Source organism: Phalaenopsis equestris, unplaced genomic scaffold, assembly GCF_001263595.1.
Source record: "Phalaenopsis equestris unplaced genomic scaffold, ASM126359v1 Scaffold000223, whole genome shotgun sequence".
Taxonomy (NCBI): domain Eukaryota; kingdom Viridiplantae; phylum Streptophyta; class Magnoliopsida; order Asparagales; family Orchidaceae; genus Phalaenopsis; species Phalaenopsis equestris.
This window is the reverse complement of record NW_018164665.1, coordinates 1,856,520-1,875,023: the sequence shown is the minus strand read 5'-3', so window position 1 is coordinate 1,875,023 and position 18,504 is coordinate 1,856,520. Positions and strand designations below refer to the sequence as shown.

The following is an 18,504-nucleotide window of genomic DNA, read 5'->3' as shown; positions in this document are numbered from 1 at the left end:
GTTTGGGGCAGCTTATTTGGTGTTGTGGCGTTTTAAAAATACACCTTACCTATTTGGGTAAACTGTGTTTTGGCATCTTATGCGTTTTCAAAATGCTGAAAACAATGTTTTCACACCGCACCTATTTAAATGCAGTGATAGATTTCTGGCAGCGATCTGACTTTTCAAACAAATAAAAAATTGTAATAGCTACCGCACCTAGCATATCAACAGATTATTTTTAATCAGCTTATCGACAAATTATTCAATAAGCTGCAACTGCCCCAAACAGACCCTAAATTATCCTTAGCTTTGTAGACTTAGAGTCTGTTTGGGGTAAATTGTGCATTTTAGGATAAGCTGCTTATCCTAAAACGCGGCCCTCGGGCCGGCCACGGGGGACAACCTGTAGTCTGTTTTTAGTGTAAAAACTCATACGTAGTCTTAGATAAACTGACGAAATACGTGAACCAAACGGTACGGCGGCATTTACGACGGCGTTTTGAAAACGCCGCCCGCACTTATAAACTGTCCCAAACGGACCCTTAGGTTCTTCATAATATAAATAAATTATTACAATAAGCAAGATGCATAGAAGATGTCAGTACCTCTTTATATAATGATCGTAGTCCCAATGTTATTTTGTTTAAAACAAATTTTGTACCAAAGATGAAACATCACCATAAGAGAACTTGAAATCTAAACATTTTATAAGGATTAAAGAGAAAAATATTTCTATCTTTATATGTTATCTTTAAAGAGAAAGAATTACAAACTAATTTATGATTGTTGTGAGTGAAAATATATTGTTTTTATGCTATGAAGCACATGTTTTATTTCATTTTTATGATGATTTTATGCTTATGGAATGTGTATCGTTTGTGTATTACATGATACTGGTGTGGAGCAAGCTTAGAGCGGCTGAAGGATGAAAATTGGCTAAACATCAGCACTAGTGCCCTTGGCCAGTGAGCAATGCCCTTTGTTAGTGACCAGTGCCCCTTTTGCAATGCTTTTGTCATAAAATATACACCAAAAAAAAGAGAGCCTGAAAAGCGGCGCCAGCCACTAGCACCTCCGTGACAGGCCCTCGCACCCACTCCATAGGCCAGCTAACCCATGCTAGAAACCCTAGTTTTGGATAGAGAGAGCAGCTAATAAGCACAAGTAGACAACGCACTTGTGCCACTCCTTAATGTGGTGGTGCCTAGTTACACAAGATGATGATTTTGGAGGATTTTATGGCATTTTTTGGAGCCCTAACTATATTAAGGATGTTTTGGGTGATCATGGGTCCCTCTTGCTTTTGGAGGCTGCCTTTTGTTCTTTAGAGAGTTTTGTGGAGAGTTTTGGTGACTTTGAAGGGGGAGATTGTGTGAGACACTTGCTTGCTTTTACGTGAGAGATTGAAACAATGGAGCGCTTTTATTATAAGGAGATGATCACAGTTTACTTTATAGAGAAAAGCAACTCGAGTTTGAGTTTTTCTTTACTTGTACATTTTGATTTTAAAATTTCAATGAATTTTATTATATATTTTTTGATAATGTGTAGTCGCTAAGTATTTTCATACTTTTGTGATTTAGACATTTGATGGAATTGTAATTTTTTTTGTGAAATTTATCTGAACTTCTTTTCAGTGCTTGAGATTTAATCTACGTTAATGTATAACTTTTTTTATCATAATTTACCTTTGATCTGACCAATTAAAAAGTCATAATCTCTTGTGATCTAGGAGTACTCCTTTTTGTTGACTTGAAGAACAAGTAGATTAACACAAAATCACCTAAAGGAATAGACATTGCCAGTAGAAGATTACAACCTAGAAAAGAGACTAGATGATTCATGCAAAACTTTACATGATTAAACCTCCTTAATCATAATATGAGTTTCTAATGCTTCTTTTGATCTTAATGGAGGCTAAGAAGGCATTGTCTTTGGTTGTCAACAACAAAGTGGGGAAACTCGTCAAAAGAATTTTGAGGATTCTCATGATCCAATCATAAGAGTATGATTTTTCATCATCTGTGAGAAATTAACTCCAACAATATATTTAGGTTTTCATTATTATGAAAATTCTCTTTTCAAAATCTGCAACTTGAAACACTTCAAGCTAGACTTGGGGTTAAGTAAGAAAGAACTTTTGTCAATTAGAAAATTTACTAGCTTCCTCATGGGATCAGGACGCAGACTAAAGTTCATATATTACTTGAGCGAAACATATACTAGCGAGATTGTTGCCTATTTTATAATAGATTAAGGCTTTGAGTTTTTGCACTATTGTCAGGGAAATGATGCTAAATTTTTTAATTTAGAAGAATTTTATTCAAACAATTTAAAATTTAGGTTTTAACCTTGTACTATTTTTTGTGTATTTTCATTACTCTTTTTTTTTTTGCATTATTAACTATTTATGAAAAATCAAAGAATATTGCATCTTTTGATTTGTGTTGTGTTATACTTTATTTTTTATGTGTTTTGAATACTTATTATACATATTATTTTAGATTAGGGTCATCTTGTTGATAGTCCTTAGTGTACGTGTAGGTGAGGAGTATTTGAGTTAGTGTTATTTGACCCTGAAATCAAAAAATAACTAAAAATTTAAAAAAAAAATTATCAAAACTAAAAAGGAAATACTCATAAATGAAAAATCCCTGAAAATATCATCTTAGTCCTGTTAAGGAGTATGTCAACCCATCAGTAGGAGAAATTATTTCATACGGACACCGCATGCATAGATGCATGCGGTGTCCGATCTCCACCGTAGATCACCGTAATAAAAAAAAAATTTTTAAAAAAAGTTGAAAATGAGGCACACTGAAATACATCTTTGCGGTGATCGACGGTAAAGATCGGACACCGCATGCATCTCTGCACGCGATGTCCGTATGGAATAATTTTTTCATCAGTAGAAGAAATTCATATTAGTATTAATCACCCTACAGTAGAAATCAATACGTTTAAACTTAAACCTGTGAGCATTCAAATGGTTCAGAACAACCAGTTTGGGTGATCACCCACTGATGACTAAAGCATTCACTTGGTTAGTTTTTTTGAATTATGTACCACCTTTAGGTAGAATGATTCTTCCAACGATAATATTGTTAAACTAAGGCTATTCACTTCCAAGAATAAAGTTTAGATGTTGCTAAACTGCCAAGCGCCATGATCAATTACCATTTGTAGCCATTTAGCCCAAAAATTCCTTGTCAAATATTTCTCGCATTCCAAAATTTGCAAATTTAAGAATGACATCACTTTATTCACTTGAGTCAATTTATGAAGCTTGGGAAAAGTTCAAAGAACTACTGCAAATGCACACACCATGCTCTAAAAGTTCTAGGTGTAGAATATAAGTATAAAACAAATTCATCTGCCTCTTCTTCAAATTCCTCCAAAGTTAACAATTATTCTAACGGGTCATCTTTCGAACGAACTAAAGTGTGGCTTTCAACTAATGAATCCACCAACTCTATTCCATGGCATGTATCATTATAGTCATTGATGAATTACATTGATTTTAAAACATTAAATGTGACATTCCAATTCTAAACTACCATAATTATTTCCTCATTTTTTGCATCAATCATAACCTTTTTAAGTTTCTAAAAGTGTCTCCCAAGGACAATAGACACTTCATCATCCTCTTTCACATCCAAGATAATGAAATTAGCAAGAAAAATGAGCATTTCTTCGCTAATCAGCTGACTTAATATCTTCATGTCTTAGTTGAAAAGCTTACAAGCAAATGGGAACCAGCTTCCTTAAAGGTCATGAATCATCATCATTCTAAAGTCATTAAGTTAAAACATCACTATCAGTGGGAATAGAGAAGATGGGGAGGGAGAGCTTTAATTATAAGCCTGCAATCGATTAAGTGGAGAAGGTAACCTTTTTGGCTGCTTGCTTCTGTTTTCTACGATATGTTCTGTTTGATTTAATTGTTCTGAAAGTTGGTTAACGCGTTCACTTTCAGACTTATGAGCATTCTCTTCTGCAATTTTGTATCTGATATCATGCCTTAATTCACTAATTATCATGGCTTTAAGAACCAGACTGGACCGGCTGGTTTGACCGGTTCGACTGTGAACCCATCATTCAGTTCGTTTGGTCCAAACTCGCAGTCGTTTCTGCACATATATAGAATCAAGATTGATATGATTAGAATTGGGGTGGAACTGATCTTGTTTAACTTCGGTTTAACCATTGAATCTTGAACATTTCCTTCTTCCGATTTAATGTATATTCACAACCTCGTGAATTCTCTCTCTCTCTCTTTCTGTATGTATGTATGTATGTATGTATGTATATTTATACAGCTTGATCATGAGTTGTTTAGGGAATGAGGAGGTTTCAATGTGAAAGAAAGTAATATTTATGAGAAAGGGTTAGCTTCTAGAACGTGAGTTGACTTTGTTAAACGTTGAAAAATGTTCAGCAGCTAACGGCAACATTAAAAAGTTTGTTTTTAGCGGCTGATGGAATATTAATTTATAAACATTCGATCATTTTTCATGATATATATATATATATATGTAGATATTCGTATTACTATATTCTTATTACATATCAAACTCCAAAATATATTTTTGGGTAAATTTTATGTTAATTTATGTTTTTTTTAGTGTTTATTTTGTATTTTATTGAAGAAAAATAAGAGCATAATAAGATGGAAAGGACATGACGAAAGTATTATGGAAATGTCAATGTAGCAGGATATTATAGCAATTGTTATAGCAGCACCAAGACGCTGCTATAGTAGCACCGAGGTGCTATTATAGCTAAGCTAAGATATCGTTGTTGCAATAGCTAAATGTTTGAATCTAAAGAATAGGCCAAAATACGATAGCATAATATCCCAACGTCACTTTATTGAGTTGCAGCTTAAGTGCCACATTGCAGAGCTCTGATACCACAGACTGAGATTGGGTGATTTTCCTATTTCATTGATGGCTTTGATGAAGATTGGACACATATTTTCATATAAATGAGTATTTAAGAGTGTTGGGGGGATTTTTAATGATTGTAGTGTTTGTGTGTTTAAGGGAGTGAAAATGAGTTTGTAGGGGAGCATTATGAAGGATTTTCTTATGGGATGAAAAAGATTTCAAGTGAGGATCACACTAAGTTATTTTTTTTACACTTTCTCTTGTTCGGGTGTTATAATGTTCATTTAGCTTCATTCTTGAGTTGTAAACATGTTGTATAACTAATTCCCAAACTTCTTCGAGTTAGTGATTGTGTTATGTTTTATCTATTCAGGATCTAAATTGAAACTAAATGAGATATGTTGATGTATTAACTTTAGAAGCATAATTTACTTTCAATTTGGTCAGTTGAAATATTAAAACTCGTTGTAATCTAGAAATTTCGAAAGAAAACTAGCAAAACAACTAAGTTAACACACTCTGCTTTGGCAGAATATACATATATATGCCTATTAATCGATTGGGAAATGTAGAATCATTGGAGTTTTTGTTTTGTTTAAGGAACTAAGTTGTAATTAAAAAAAACTCAACACTTCTTAATATCTCGAAAGAGAATAAGAAATATTTTGTTCTTGCTTCATCTGATGTATTTTGCTCTATAGAGGTCAACATTCAATGCGTGTCATTGCCTAACAAATATCAATACCACTACACATCATTACCTAGCATACATCATCATCTAATTAAAGTTGAAAACCTTAACCTCCTTACTAATCTTGATCTATCACTAATAAAAGTGATGATTAAAATACTTTTGATCTCCTACATTATTCATATTGATATATTTTCAAACAATAGGAAGGGCATGCTTCTGTAACATCAAATTAAAGTAAAAAAATATTACGTGCGGAGTCTGGATGCATTTGGACTTCCTGCACAACGAGGTTGCACGCGTTGTACAACAATCTGTACAACATGTACAGCTTTGTTATACATGAAGTCCGAATACATTTGAATTCCAAATTTAATATTCTCCCTAAACTATAACAAGTTGAACTATTTAAGGTCGTGTGATTTTTCACCTTTTAGGGTTTTCATGTAAAGAATATTATGAAACACTCGACTAATGTGATTGGCAACAAATTACAATACAACATTTAGAACATAATTGATTCTCTACTATCACGTTTAGGAGTCTAGTAAGTTCGATGTGTGGGCGACGGCTTGGATCGCACCAATAAATGTGTTTGACGGTCACCGTCGTTCGCACGTCTGTCATCTGTCGTAAAATTTTCTCCTAAAAATTAATATTGAATGAACATAAACATAATTATTAGAAGGGGCGCAGTTAGATATATAACACTCAAATATTTAATTATTTTATAAAACTAACCTTATTGTATCTCCATTCTCACCTAAATATCAAAATTCTATATATAACTCAATTTGAGCCATCTTGTTTAAATTCCAAGCTCGATCAAACTACTTTCGAGCTAGCTCATTACGATTTCAAACCCGATTGAGCTCAATTTATTTATCAGCGAAGCGGACATGAAATGGAATATAACGAGCTTCGATCCAATTCTGATACAACCTCAATTCATCCAATTTGACTCTAAAGCGACCCAACTCTGCTTGAAGTTGAGTCACCAGCCCAGTCAAGAGCCCCCATCTTACTATAGCAACGGTCAACAAACATCAGGAATCACTAATGCAGTCATTGTGCCATTAACCAGCATGAGAAACTATTACATTTGTCAATATATTTATGAATCTGTAATCCATATTTATGAATTATATAATAAATTTTTAAAAAAAAGCTTCATTTTTTTCTAGCATTTATTTCCTTAAAAAAAATTTGATGTTGGATAGAAAATTATATATTTGGGGCAGTCTCGTCAACTGTCTCTGTCACGGGAACATCTGCACCAATCAGCTACAGCCCTGTGCCACAGAAACGAATGTTAGTGCATTGAATACCAGAAGCGATGCTAGTGTGACCACAATCGACCGGAGCACGGTTATTAGGGGTGCAAACAAGCCGAACACGAGCGATTCGAGCTCAAAAAGTGTGTTCGTGTTCGGCTCGTTTGCTTAGCGAACCGAACACAAGCTGTTCACGAACAAAGAGTCGTTTTGACAACCCTAATCACGTAGCCATAAGATGTTAAGGATTGGGACAAGATTTAAAACATCATTTGAATCTAATTTAAAAATTTTTATTATATTTTCTTCATTAATACTTTTAATTGATTATAAATCTTTGTAGCCTTGTAGTCAATTAATTTTTTTAAAAATACTACTCATCAAAGATATATATATATAATTGATTAGTATTATTTCGAGCCAAAACATGCCGAACATGAACGAACAAATATTTGTTCCTGTTGTTCATGTTCGGCTCATTTACTTAGCAAACAAGCAGAACACGAGCTTCTTAACAAGCCAAACACGAGCTATTCGCGAACAACAAGCCTTTTTGACAGCCCTAACGGTTATAACGGTGTTGAACCCAACTATAGAATCAAAAATGGATGATGCATGAAATTTATATTTATGCAACCAATATAAGTTTAATGTCATGAATGACCAAGCCAACACATTTTCTTCACGTGCCAATTAGATTGAGGGTTGTATATAGTAATATTTTTATCAAGTTGTGGTGGCATGCATAAATGTGATGTATATAATACATTGATGAATACCTACCTTTTGAACTTGTGGCCATATTTAGCTGGGGAGCTGGGTCGAGCTTAACTCGGTAAGTGGATGGTGAGCTGAGTTCGATAAGCTAATAAATCAAGCTCAAGCCAATCTCGACACGTCTCGTTAGCTTGTGAGTCGATTCGTTCATAAAAATAATTAATATAAATAAACTCAACATATTTAAATTAAAAATTTTATCTTTAAATTATTAAAATATTAAAAAATATGATATTTTATATCAAGTGAGATCGGGTGGCAAGTAAGAGGACTGGCGAACATCTAATGTTCGTTATTGGTGAACATCGAATAGCATTCATTATTACGCGTTCATTTTGGTCAACAAAGGATGTCAAATCTCAAGCAATCATCAAAATTATTTCAATCATTTTTGTAATAGAATAGAACTATTAAGATTGGTGAGAGATATTAGTTTGACTAATATTGATCTTCGGCCATATTTTGACTAATATTGATCATTGGTCAACGTTAGTTGATAGTCAACAAATAATGTTGAGAGTGTGCAAAGTCGAAATGGCAAGTTCATTCTTTTGGTAAGAGGGGTACAAGTCAACTCATCAAATGAGTGTCAATATTAGTGGCTAATGAACATCGGAAGTCAACTATTCGTATGTTTTGAAATCTACAAATGACATCAAAAGTTAAGTGGAGATAGAAAATCATTTTAGAAGATAAAGATTGGCCTCTGACAATCAAAGAATTCTATCCCGCACATAGATGGGTTCGAGCCCGTGACCCCAACGGTCTTATAAACTCTGCCACTCAATTTGTCACGGTAGGCGACACAAAATGATCATTTATGTTGGCCAATGATTAATATCATGGAATCATGATGGCTAATGCTAACATTAATTAATAGACAGAGACATAAAAGTCATAAAAATATGTAGGTTGAGAAATCTTCTTCTCTATACTTTCTCCTTCAAAAGTGTAAAAATATGACTTTTAGTGCTTGATTTAGACCCAAATCCAACTTTTAAGATAACAAATCATTGCATTTGTCTCAAAAAATTACACTAATGCAATTATCAATTTGATTATAATTGAGTTAAGATTATGCCATGATTTATTTTTAGAGACTTTAGTCTGCATATATGGGCACTTTTAGATGTTATATTATTGCTAAAATATTTGCTTTATCCAATGAATTTTCTTGTTGAGTATGAGGTTCCCATATGAATGAGAAAATTTGCAAGCTAAGCAATTTTCCATATTTTGAAGGTTTGGAATGTAAAATCATAAATTGTGACATATTTTAAATTGTTGCCACTTACTATAGCTTTTCATGGACCTCTTTTAATTTGTAGGACATTAACTATTGTTCTCTTCCTCAGTCTTATGTTAGTTCAAAAGCACCAAAAGTTAGTTCAAAACATAAAAAATTAGTGTATGAATTTTGAAACTCTATAGGGGCTAAGCCTAGGAGATTTACAAGGAAAACATACTTTTGGATTGTTTGGACATCTCAGTATGCTTGAATTGGTGTTGGTCGATTGGTGTTGGCCCAATATTATCAAAGTACTTAGAGTCGTTTTCTCTTTTCAAAGCATAGGTGGATCTTTGGTTGTTGGGCACCAGCCCTTCCTCTCAGGTGTACTATTCCCTTTCTTAAGCCAATGTGTCTCGAATCACATCAAATATTTGATCATCCAATTCCTAGATATGTTCATTCACGAACCCTTTGTTGCACTCCATGTTTTAGGTGTCTTTGTTGCGGGTTTCTTCTTCGTAGACGGCTCTTTTTTTTTTTTTTGTGACATGATCTACATTTACCGCACATTTTAGAATGTTAAATTCTGGTTTTTTGGTCTGTGGATCTCACCCCATGAAATAGAGTATAAGAAAGGATGAGGGAAAGAGAGCGAGCGAGAGAGAGAGAGAGAACAAGAGCGAACATCAATCGTGTTGACATTTTGCGTTTTTGTTGGCTAGCTTATTATTATTCTTGGTATTTTACAGGTAATAGTCTGTCGCCCGGCTGCTCTCTGGCTCGATCGACTAAGCTGCTTGTTTCCGCTTTTCAACATGAATGAGAGGATCCATTGCCGTAGTTCTGTAAGCGTTTGAAGTAAGGTGGGTGACAATCTGCCTTCACCCAATGCCCGAGCCTCTACCTCTCAAAAGAAAGAAGGAGTACGATATGTAAGGCATAAGGAGATGGATGATTCACCTCAAGAGCTATAGGGAGCGAATTTCATTGTGATGTTCACCGACTATGTCACGACTGTTGTTCGGCGTTCACTCTTCGCTTCGTATCCAAGCTTTCTTGAGCTAGAAAAATATTTTTTCTACGAGATTTCCTGTTGAAATGAAAAGTTCTTTTCTATATGTCTCTTTTTCTATCTATTTGAGAATTAGCAGCCGATGTTGCGAAAAAAACTATGGACTAGAATCTAGTAGATCAGACGGACCGATTCTTTTTCTTCCAATTTTTTGGTTCTCGCGAAGTCTTTTTCCTTGCTACAGCTTATAAAAATCGTTACTTTGGACGATTCCTAAACACTGCTTCAATCTTGGATGAAGCAGCACTTGTCGTATTTACGCTGGCTTCTGCTAGGCCTAGTCGGTGTTGTCGGTCAGATGAGCTTGATTAACTTCGAGTCGGTAGCTTTTGAATATCCCCAGTATGATTAGAGATTCTAAGGGGCTAGCTAGGTTTTTCATCTATTCAACTTCTTCACGTTGGTTAGCTTGGATGTCTCTGTGTCTCCTTTCTAATAGAACGACTCGAATTTGAATCATTCAACATCTTTCATGACTCGGTCAGTTTGGGCCTTGTTGTCTTTGGCTTAGACGGCTGCACTCGGTTAGATAAGTGGGTCATCATTTGTCTTACTCTTCTCTTTTGGGCATCTTCTGTATCACTCAGGATCAGCACATGCACAGTTTCACCATACATATAGTCGATATTAAAGTAACCAATTAAGATTTATCACTACAAGTAGCCAATATAACTTATCTCTCTCTAATATTCTCAGCTACTCAACCTATATCATTCAAACCGCCGCATCAACCACAAATCAAATCTTATCGGGCAATCTCAATAAGCATACATTTGATTCGAATTTTAGCTCGTATCGGAATAAGTGAGCCAATCTTCGAGCCCAAAATTTTGGATCGAATTTTTTTCGAGCCGATAAACTGGCTCGAGATTGATTCAAAATTTTGTTATTTATAAAAATTATATATAATTCTAAATAAATAAAATATAAAAAGCTCCTAGCCTATTACAAGCAGGTACGGATCCAAATAACTTAATTTGAGCCATTTTATTTCTATTTTGAGCCAGATAGAGCTGATTTCGAGCCGGACTAGATTCAAATAACTCAAATTTGAGTCAGTTCTTTTCGAATTGAAGCCGGGTCAGCTCGAAATTGAACATGAAGAGCCACGAGCTGATTTTGATCCGAACTCAATCCATTTGAGCCAATTTCAAGCCAGCCCCAACTCGACTCGAATTCGGCTTTAAGGTGAATTTGATTATAGCTAGCATTACATTATAAGTTCCTTTCATAATAAGTAAAATAAATCACATAGTTTATGATTAAGTTATAAACTAAGTTTAATATAGAACTAAATTTGAATATCATATTAACAATCACGTTGAATGTGTAATCAAAATATTAGGTACCTCCAAATTCCTATGTATTTACATATCTAACACCTAAACTTTATTTTCTTACATTTTTACCAACCAAATCACTCATATCACATAAAAAAATACCACTATCTTAACTATTAAAAAGTGAAACATGTTTTTTCTTGAGCGCATATTACGTCAGGACTCTAAACGTAGAGGTACGTTCGGACTCTAATAGTAGATGTGTTATTAGAATCTCCGGTTGTGTTACAGGAATACTCCATCAGTGTTATTTGTAAAAAATGAAGTGTTATTCGAGTATTATGCGGTGTTATTCGATTACTTTGCGGTGTTATTGGAATATTCACCTTCGTTACTTGATTTGAGGATGTGTTATTCGGCATATTCCCCGTGTTATTTCAATTTCCACTGTTATTTGCTCTTCTAAAATATTATTGGAATAACACAGCCCCAAATCAAGTAACGCGGGATAATCTTCCATTAACACTTCATTTTTCACAAATAACGTTGTGGAATATTCCTATAACACAGCGGGATATTCCTATAACACTTCATTTTCCACAAATAAGCTGGTAAAATATTCTTATAACACAGCGGGATATTCCTATAACACAGCTATGGCTGTCAAAAAAGCTCGTTGTTCGTGAACAGTTCGTGTTCGGTTCATCAATGAGTTCGTGTTTGATTCGTTCGATAAGTAAATGATTCGTCGGTTCGTTTGATAAGTAAACGAGACGAACGTGAACAAATTTTTTTTTCGTTCAGTTAGTTAAACGAAACAAACACGAACAGTGATGCGTTCGTTCGTGTTCGAATAGTTATTGTTTAAAATATAAAATAATTTAAAATAATTATACAAAAATAAATTTATGATATTTTAAAAAAATTAAATTTTATAAATTATAATATATAATAAAATAATAATAGTAATATACTTATATTAATATTAGGGATGTCAAACTGGCTCGTCGTTTGCGAACAGCTCGTGTTCGGCTCGTTCGTTAAGAAACGAACACGAACAATGACTTCACGAATAAATTCAAACACGAGCTTATTTCAAACAAACTAAATTTCAAACGAATCAAACACGAACACTAGCTTTGTTCGTTCGTGTTCGGTTCGTTTACACCCCTAAACACAACGACTATTGCAATTCGAACTTAGCTCTACGTTCGGAGTCTTGACGTAACATTTTTTTCCCTTTTTATACACAGAAAAGGTGGTAGATATGTAAGAATTCAAGTTCAGGTGCTAGATATGTAAATATGTAAGAATTGTTTAGGTATTCAATTAAGGTATTTATGTAAAAATTAAAAAGGGCAACTTGATTGCATACCTACCACTCAATTCGGAATAATTGCATGCGAATTTTATTGTATTTGATATATATGCAATGAAGATGTTTAAGGTTAAGAGGCATCATCCCTTTTCTCATTTGTAGTGAAATTTTCTTTTCCTAAATAATGTTGTGTTATTGATATCTTTTACATATGGGCACAAACTATCAAATAAAAATAATAATTGATGTGTGCTAGAAACTTTGGGGGTGATAGAGTAATGGATTATCGTCTTAGCATTGCACGAGAATTTAGCACATGTTTGGATAAAAGAAAACAATCAGTAATGACACCAGACGTTTTTATGTGGAAAACTCATAAAGGGTAACAAATCACGATGTCAGACCCAGTTGTAAAAATTCACTATAAGTTGATGATTATAGAGACTCCTTGTTCCACAGCTGGAACAATGGGTTACAAAGTCTTCCAAATTACAACGTCGACGTGTGAATGAACTTGTTGTAAGAGGTGGGTGACATTCGATTGCGATCGGTGGAGGCCGGTTGGTGGTGGTTGACGGTGGTCGACGATGGTTGACGATGATTGATGACGGTCAACGGTAGTCAACGGCGATCGATGGTGGTAGGAATGATGTTGGGATTTACCTCATTCTCAAAGCTTTAAACTTCCTGCAATCAAACAGTATTTGATGGACATTTGAGTGTCTTAACAATGTCAGAATTGATCAATCTTGAGCTCGCTGGATTCATCTTGTCAAAACTCTCAATTTGACTATAAAATCACTGCATTTGACAATTATTTGATCATTCAAATATGTCCCAAAAACTCCCAAACATGGTTTAATATCTTCATTGGTGCTTGATTTGACTCGGATTGGACCAATTCTGGTGTCAATGGTTATGTGTCATCAAGCAGTTCAGTTTGGTTGTTTGCTGAAATGAAAGCTTTAGATGACTTTTTATCAAGATTTAAATATTTTTTGCTCAAAAGCTTGTCTTGAGACCAGTTTCATGCCTCAAGATTAATGTCGGATGATCAGAATTTGTTGGTGGCATATCAATAATAATAATATGATATAGATTTGGGAGGGCTTAAAAATAGGAGTGACCAAGAAAATCCTCCTACATCTCCGAACATGAGCTGATTCTACAAATATTTTAACATATCAAACCTATAATTTTACGAAACCATGCCTATAATATTTTTAAAGTATATATCTCATATATATATATAACTTTGTCACACATATATTTTAACATATTGCTATCTTATTACATTAAACATATGTATTAATTAATTGTTCATAGACAAAACACTCACATTCATACAATATCATCTGCAAAATTATAATTTTAACCCTTTTTACAATTTATATTCTCATTTCAACATTCATCTCGAAAATTAACAAAAAAAAATGTCATAAAAAGAAAACTAAACCACGAGAAAAATTTGCGTATGTAAGTACACAGCGCTGCGTATGTCTGAGAGGTTATTCAGAGAGTAATGGGGGTTATATCTGCGTCATACCCTATTTAACCTCTCGGTAACCCACCTATACCGGATAAAAGGAGGTTACAGGGGGTATAACGCAGATATAACCCCCAAATACCCTTTGAATAACCTCTCGGACGTACGCAGCGCTACGTTTACACACGCAAATGTCAAATTTTTCTCCTAAACCACTGCTCTATTAAACTCATAGAATAGCAAAAGGCATTCATGCATATTACCAACTTGTAATATATAAAATGTTAGGTGCAAAGACTTTTTTTATTTAATTTATACCATAAATCTAAGAAGAACAGCATGATTTGCATCATTGCCCTTCTCTTCTTGGAAGGGAGGTTGGTGTGTCTTTTCCAATCTATCTTATTACACAACTCACCACCTACTATTTTCTTATTTACCAAAAAAAGGTCTTTTTGATAAACTTTCTTCCATCACAAGTAATCCAATCTACCAAATTCCACATATATACATATATATATATATATATATCATGCAAGGGGGATGTAAATATCCCCCACATATAAAAGCAGTTGGTAGGTACGTAGTGGGGGTGCAAGTTTGCATGGTGGCGCACTACTGAATTTTTTATTTTTAATTATACTTAAAAAATAATTTTTTTATCATGATTTCTGGATTGAATCTGGTTCGTCCATCAAGCAGTGCTGCAGGATGAGACTGAGATCAGAGCCATCCCTTCTGATTGCTCAACGGTCATGATGCAGCATCTGCATATACAGTGGGGAATTACTTTGTGATCAGTGAAAGCATTATAGGGACCATAGGAAGAAGAAATTCCATGACAGAGATCAGTATATATATATATATATATATATAGAATTGTATTGTGTCAAATAGGAACAATCTTATTTCTTGCTCTATGGCAAGTGTATAAAGAACATTGACTAATCCAGAGTTTGGTCCATAATTTTGTGGTTAGGTTTGTCGTGTGTATTCAGATCAGTTGATCGAGCATCTACTTATCAGTTATCATGAGGGCCGAGGCTCGAATCATAACCTCCGGCCATCCTTCAATCAATAATATATATATATATATATATTAGATTTATATTTCAAGCCACTGTCACTAGACGTTAGCTTCCCCTCCAAACCATCATAAATCTCTCTTAACCACCATCCTCTCTTTCTTTAGCTTCAAGAGAGGAGAAGCATTTAGCCCATTCTCCAAATCCAAAGGGGGTGGAATCAATTTCTTTTTTGAGAGGAGCAAAATAACATTTCAGAAGAGATTAAATTAATACTTTAGGAGAGACAAAAGACTAAATTACTCTCTAATATAAGTAAAAATCTGAAACCCCCGACTTACTCGGGTCCTGACCTCCCTTCCTTTTTGAATCCACCACCTTCTCCATCCCAACTCATTCCAACCCCTTCCCCTCTCCTCCCCCCTCCATAGAACCACTACAAAAGAGAATCTTGATGGTAAACTCCTCTGATAAACCCAGAAAAAAAACCCATGCATGGAAGAAGGTCCTCATCCACTTCTCCCTCTGCTTCATCATGGGCTTCTTCATCGGCTTCGCCCCGACGACCGCCACCATCTCTATCTTCTCCACCCATCCCTCCGCCGCCGACATCCGAAACCTCGGCGTCTCCGATCTCAAGATGGAATCCATTAACCGAACCCTCCTCCTACAACTCCATCCCAAACCCTCTCACTCAGCTCCACCACACTGCCATGAAAACCACCAAGAGCTCGCCCTCAACCAACATCTAATAATCATAACCACCACCCAACCCACAGACCCATTCAAACTACCTTCTTTGTGGAGATTAGCCAACACTCTCAGGCTGGTGCCGCCGCCTCTCCTATGGATTGTCGTGGAGGCCAATTTCGATTCTCCGGCAACGACGAGGATGCTCCGGCAGACCGGAATCATGTACCGCCACATCACCTATAAGGAGAACTTCACTGATGCTAATGCTGAAGCCTACCATCAAAGAAATGTAGCCCTCAACCATGTCGAACAGCACCGGTTGGATGGAATTGTGCTCTTTGCAAGTCTTCTCGACATCTATCCTCTCCATTTCTTCGAGCAGATCCGACAAATAGAGTAAGATTGATTGATTCTAATTCATATGTTCATGACAATATCATCCCAATATCACTCTAATACCATCAATTTGTACCTAATCTTTTGTTCGCGCGTAATATTTTTACCGTTTTTCGATCAAAATTTGGTGATTTCAGATAAAATTTATAGGACAATCTTTTATTTTTGCTTAGAAACCTTGCAATCTGCAACTACTGTGACTGGTTAACAACCATGAATGATTGATAAAATTCAATTTTTTTAGTGACTGAATCAATGATAATGGCACCAACTTCTTCCTTTTTTATGTCCACACGCATCCACCTATCATAGAAGAATAAAACAACATGAATTACCTAACCTCACTTTCAGCCAATTATAATGTGGTTTGAGCTATGATTTTAGCTCGAACATCGTCAATCGCTCGAAAGTCGATTCAAATTTTGGCTCGGATAGAACTAAATGAGCTGAGCAGCTAATATTTTTAAAGTGATATATTGATCGGCTAGAACTAACTCGTAGTATTTTTTTACTTATAAAAATTATATATATAATACTAAGTAAGATTGAATATAATGAGTAACGAGCCGATTTCAAACTACTGGAACGGGTCCAAATAACTCAATTTGAGCAATCCCGTTTCGATTTCGAGGTGAATCGAGCTCAACTCAATTTCGAGCCGGCTCTGCTTGAAATCAAATATAATAAGTCACGAGCCGATCTCGAGCTGCACTGAGTCTAATCAACCCCATTTTAAGCCGACCCTATCTCGGCTCAAAATCAGATCGTTAAGAGTCCTAAATGTGGCTTTTTGATGGTCATCTCATTTCTAATTTCTAATTGTTTGCTAATAATTAAATGAAAATTTTAGGGTTTTTGGGGCATGGCCGGTTGCGAGGGCATCTGCGAGCAGGAAGAAGATGATCGTCGAAGGACCGATTTGCAATTCTTCGAGGGTTGTCGGATGGCAATCGAAGGAGCTCATAAACAAAAATAGAACTTTACAGTCAACAAAACACATAAATGTTAGCTCAGAATCAGGCAATGGAACTGTAGAGAGCAGACCACATGCAAAGATCAACATTTCAGGTTTTGCATTCAACAGCTCAATTCTATGGGATCCAGAGCGTTGGGGCCGTTCTTCCTCCATTCCTCATAGCTCTCAGGTTATTTTTGCAACAATATTAATATGGGGCATTTACATAATACCACCCCATTCCTATCCTACGTATATACACACACACGTTAATACTGCTCAAATCTTTCGTATCATATCAAAAATACGATCATTTTAACTTAAAAAAAGTGAAATAAACATTTTCATGTATAGTTAAAGTGACAATAATGTAAAAGTTGAAGCTTATAGTTAGTTTGTAAATACATTGGAATTAAGTGATATGTATGTAAATCTTTCTAATATTGCATGGCTTCAAAGTTTCATACTATATTTATGTCCAAATGTTACTTGTTTTCACTCAAATAAGTCATTATTTTTGTGGGATAATTACATACTAGCACCCAAAACATTACTATTTACAAAATCTAGTAGCCAGGTGATGTCTTTAAACTGCATAACTAATGTATTTACGCGTGTCATGATCAAATCATTGAGAATCTGATAAAAAAATGAAAGAAAGAGGGCGCAATATATGGAAACAACCCAACTTTCGTACATGTTGCTTTCATGAAAATTCACATATAAAAAGTGGGGCTTCAAGATTCAAGTTTTACACGAAAATCCTGCACGTAAATACCCAAATTGTTGAATCCAGTGTAAATGACACCAAAATTTTTACGTGAAAAACCTATCATAAAATTAAAATCAAACCCCCGTTCTATTAAACTCATAGAATGGAAAAAAGTCATTCATGCAAATTACCAACTTATAATATATAAAATGTTAGGTGCAAAGACTTTTTAATTTAATTTATACCATAAATGTGATATAATCCACCTACTAAATAGTACATATAATTGCTCTATTCTTGTTGGTAGAGAGGTTGGGGTGTCTTTTCCAATTCATATTATTGTTGTGAGCTCTATTTCATTACACAACTCACCACCTAACATCATTTTACTAACCAAAAAAAGTTTATTTGAAAAACTCTCTTTGATCACAAGCAAAGTGATCCAATCTACCAAATTCCACTTCATATTTTACATATAAGACCGCCCGAAACTTCCTATTTACAAATCCAACCGCCCTCTTTCATCTATTTTTCAAATTCTCACTCAAATATCAAAATTCACGGTAAAACCCCAACCCCTATCTTTCATTTTGACCAAACTCTCAGTAGTCCAGTGTTTCGATAGTTCATGAAAATCACGTAGACGCTTAATTTATAAATATCAATGTTTCGTGTGATCTCCATGTAATTATCCATATATATATATTCCACCACACTGCCATG

The 18,504-nt window shown here is 34.9% G+C and overlaps 1 protein-coding gene across 1 annotated transcript in view; it reads left to right on the top strand.

Annotated features, from left to right (window-relative positions):
• Positions 1-15,433: 15,433 nt before the first annotated feature.
• Positions 15,434-18,504, top strand: part of LOC110023236 (probable glucuronosyltransferase Os03g0287800) — an 8,125-nt gene continuing 5,054 nt past the window's right edge. Inside the window, exons 1-2 of the mRNA XM_020722547.1 lie at positions 15,434-16,114; positions 16,965-17,259. Coding sequence (XP_020578206.1) covers positions 15,480-16,114; positions 16,965-17,259 — 930 coding nt within the window. The 5' untranslated portion in view covers positions 15,434-15,479. The remainder of the gene's footprint in view (positions 16,115-16,964; positions 17,260-18,504) is intronic.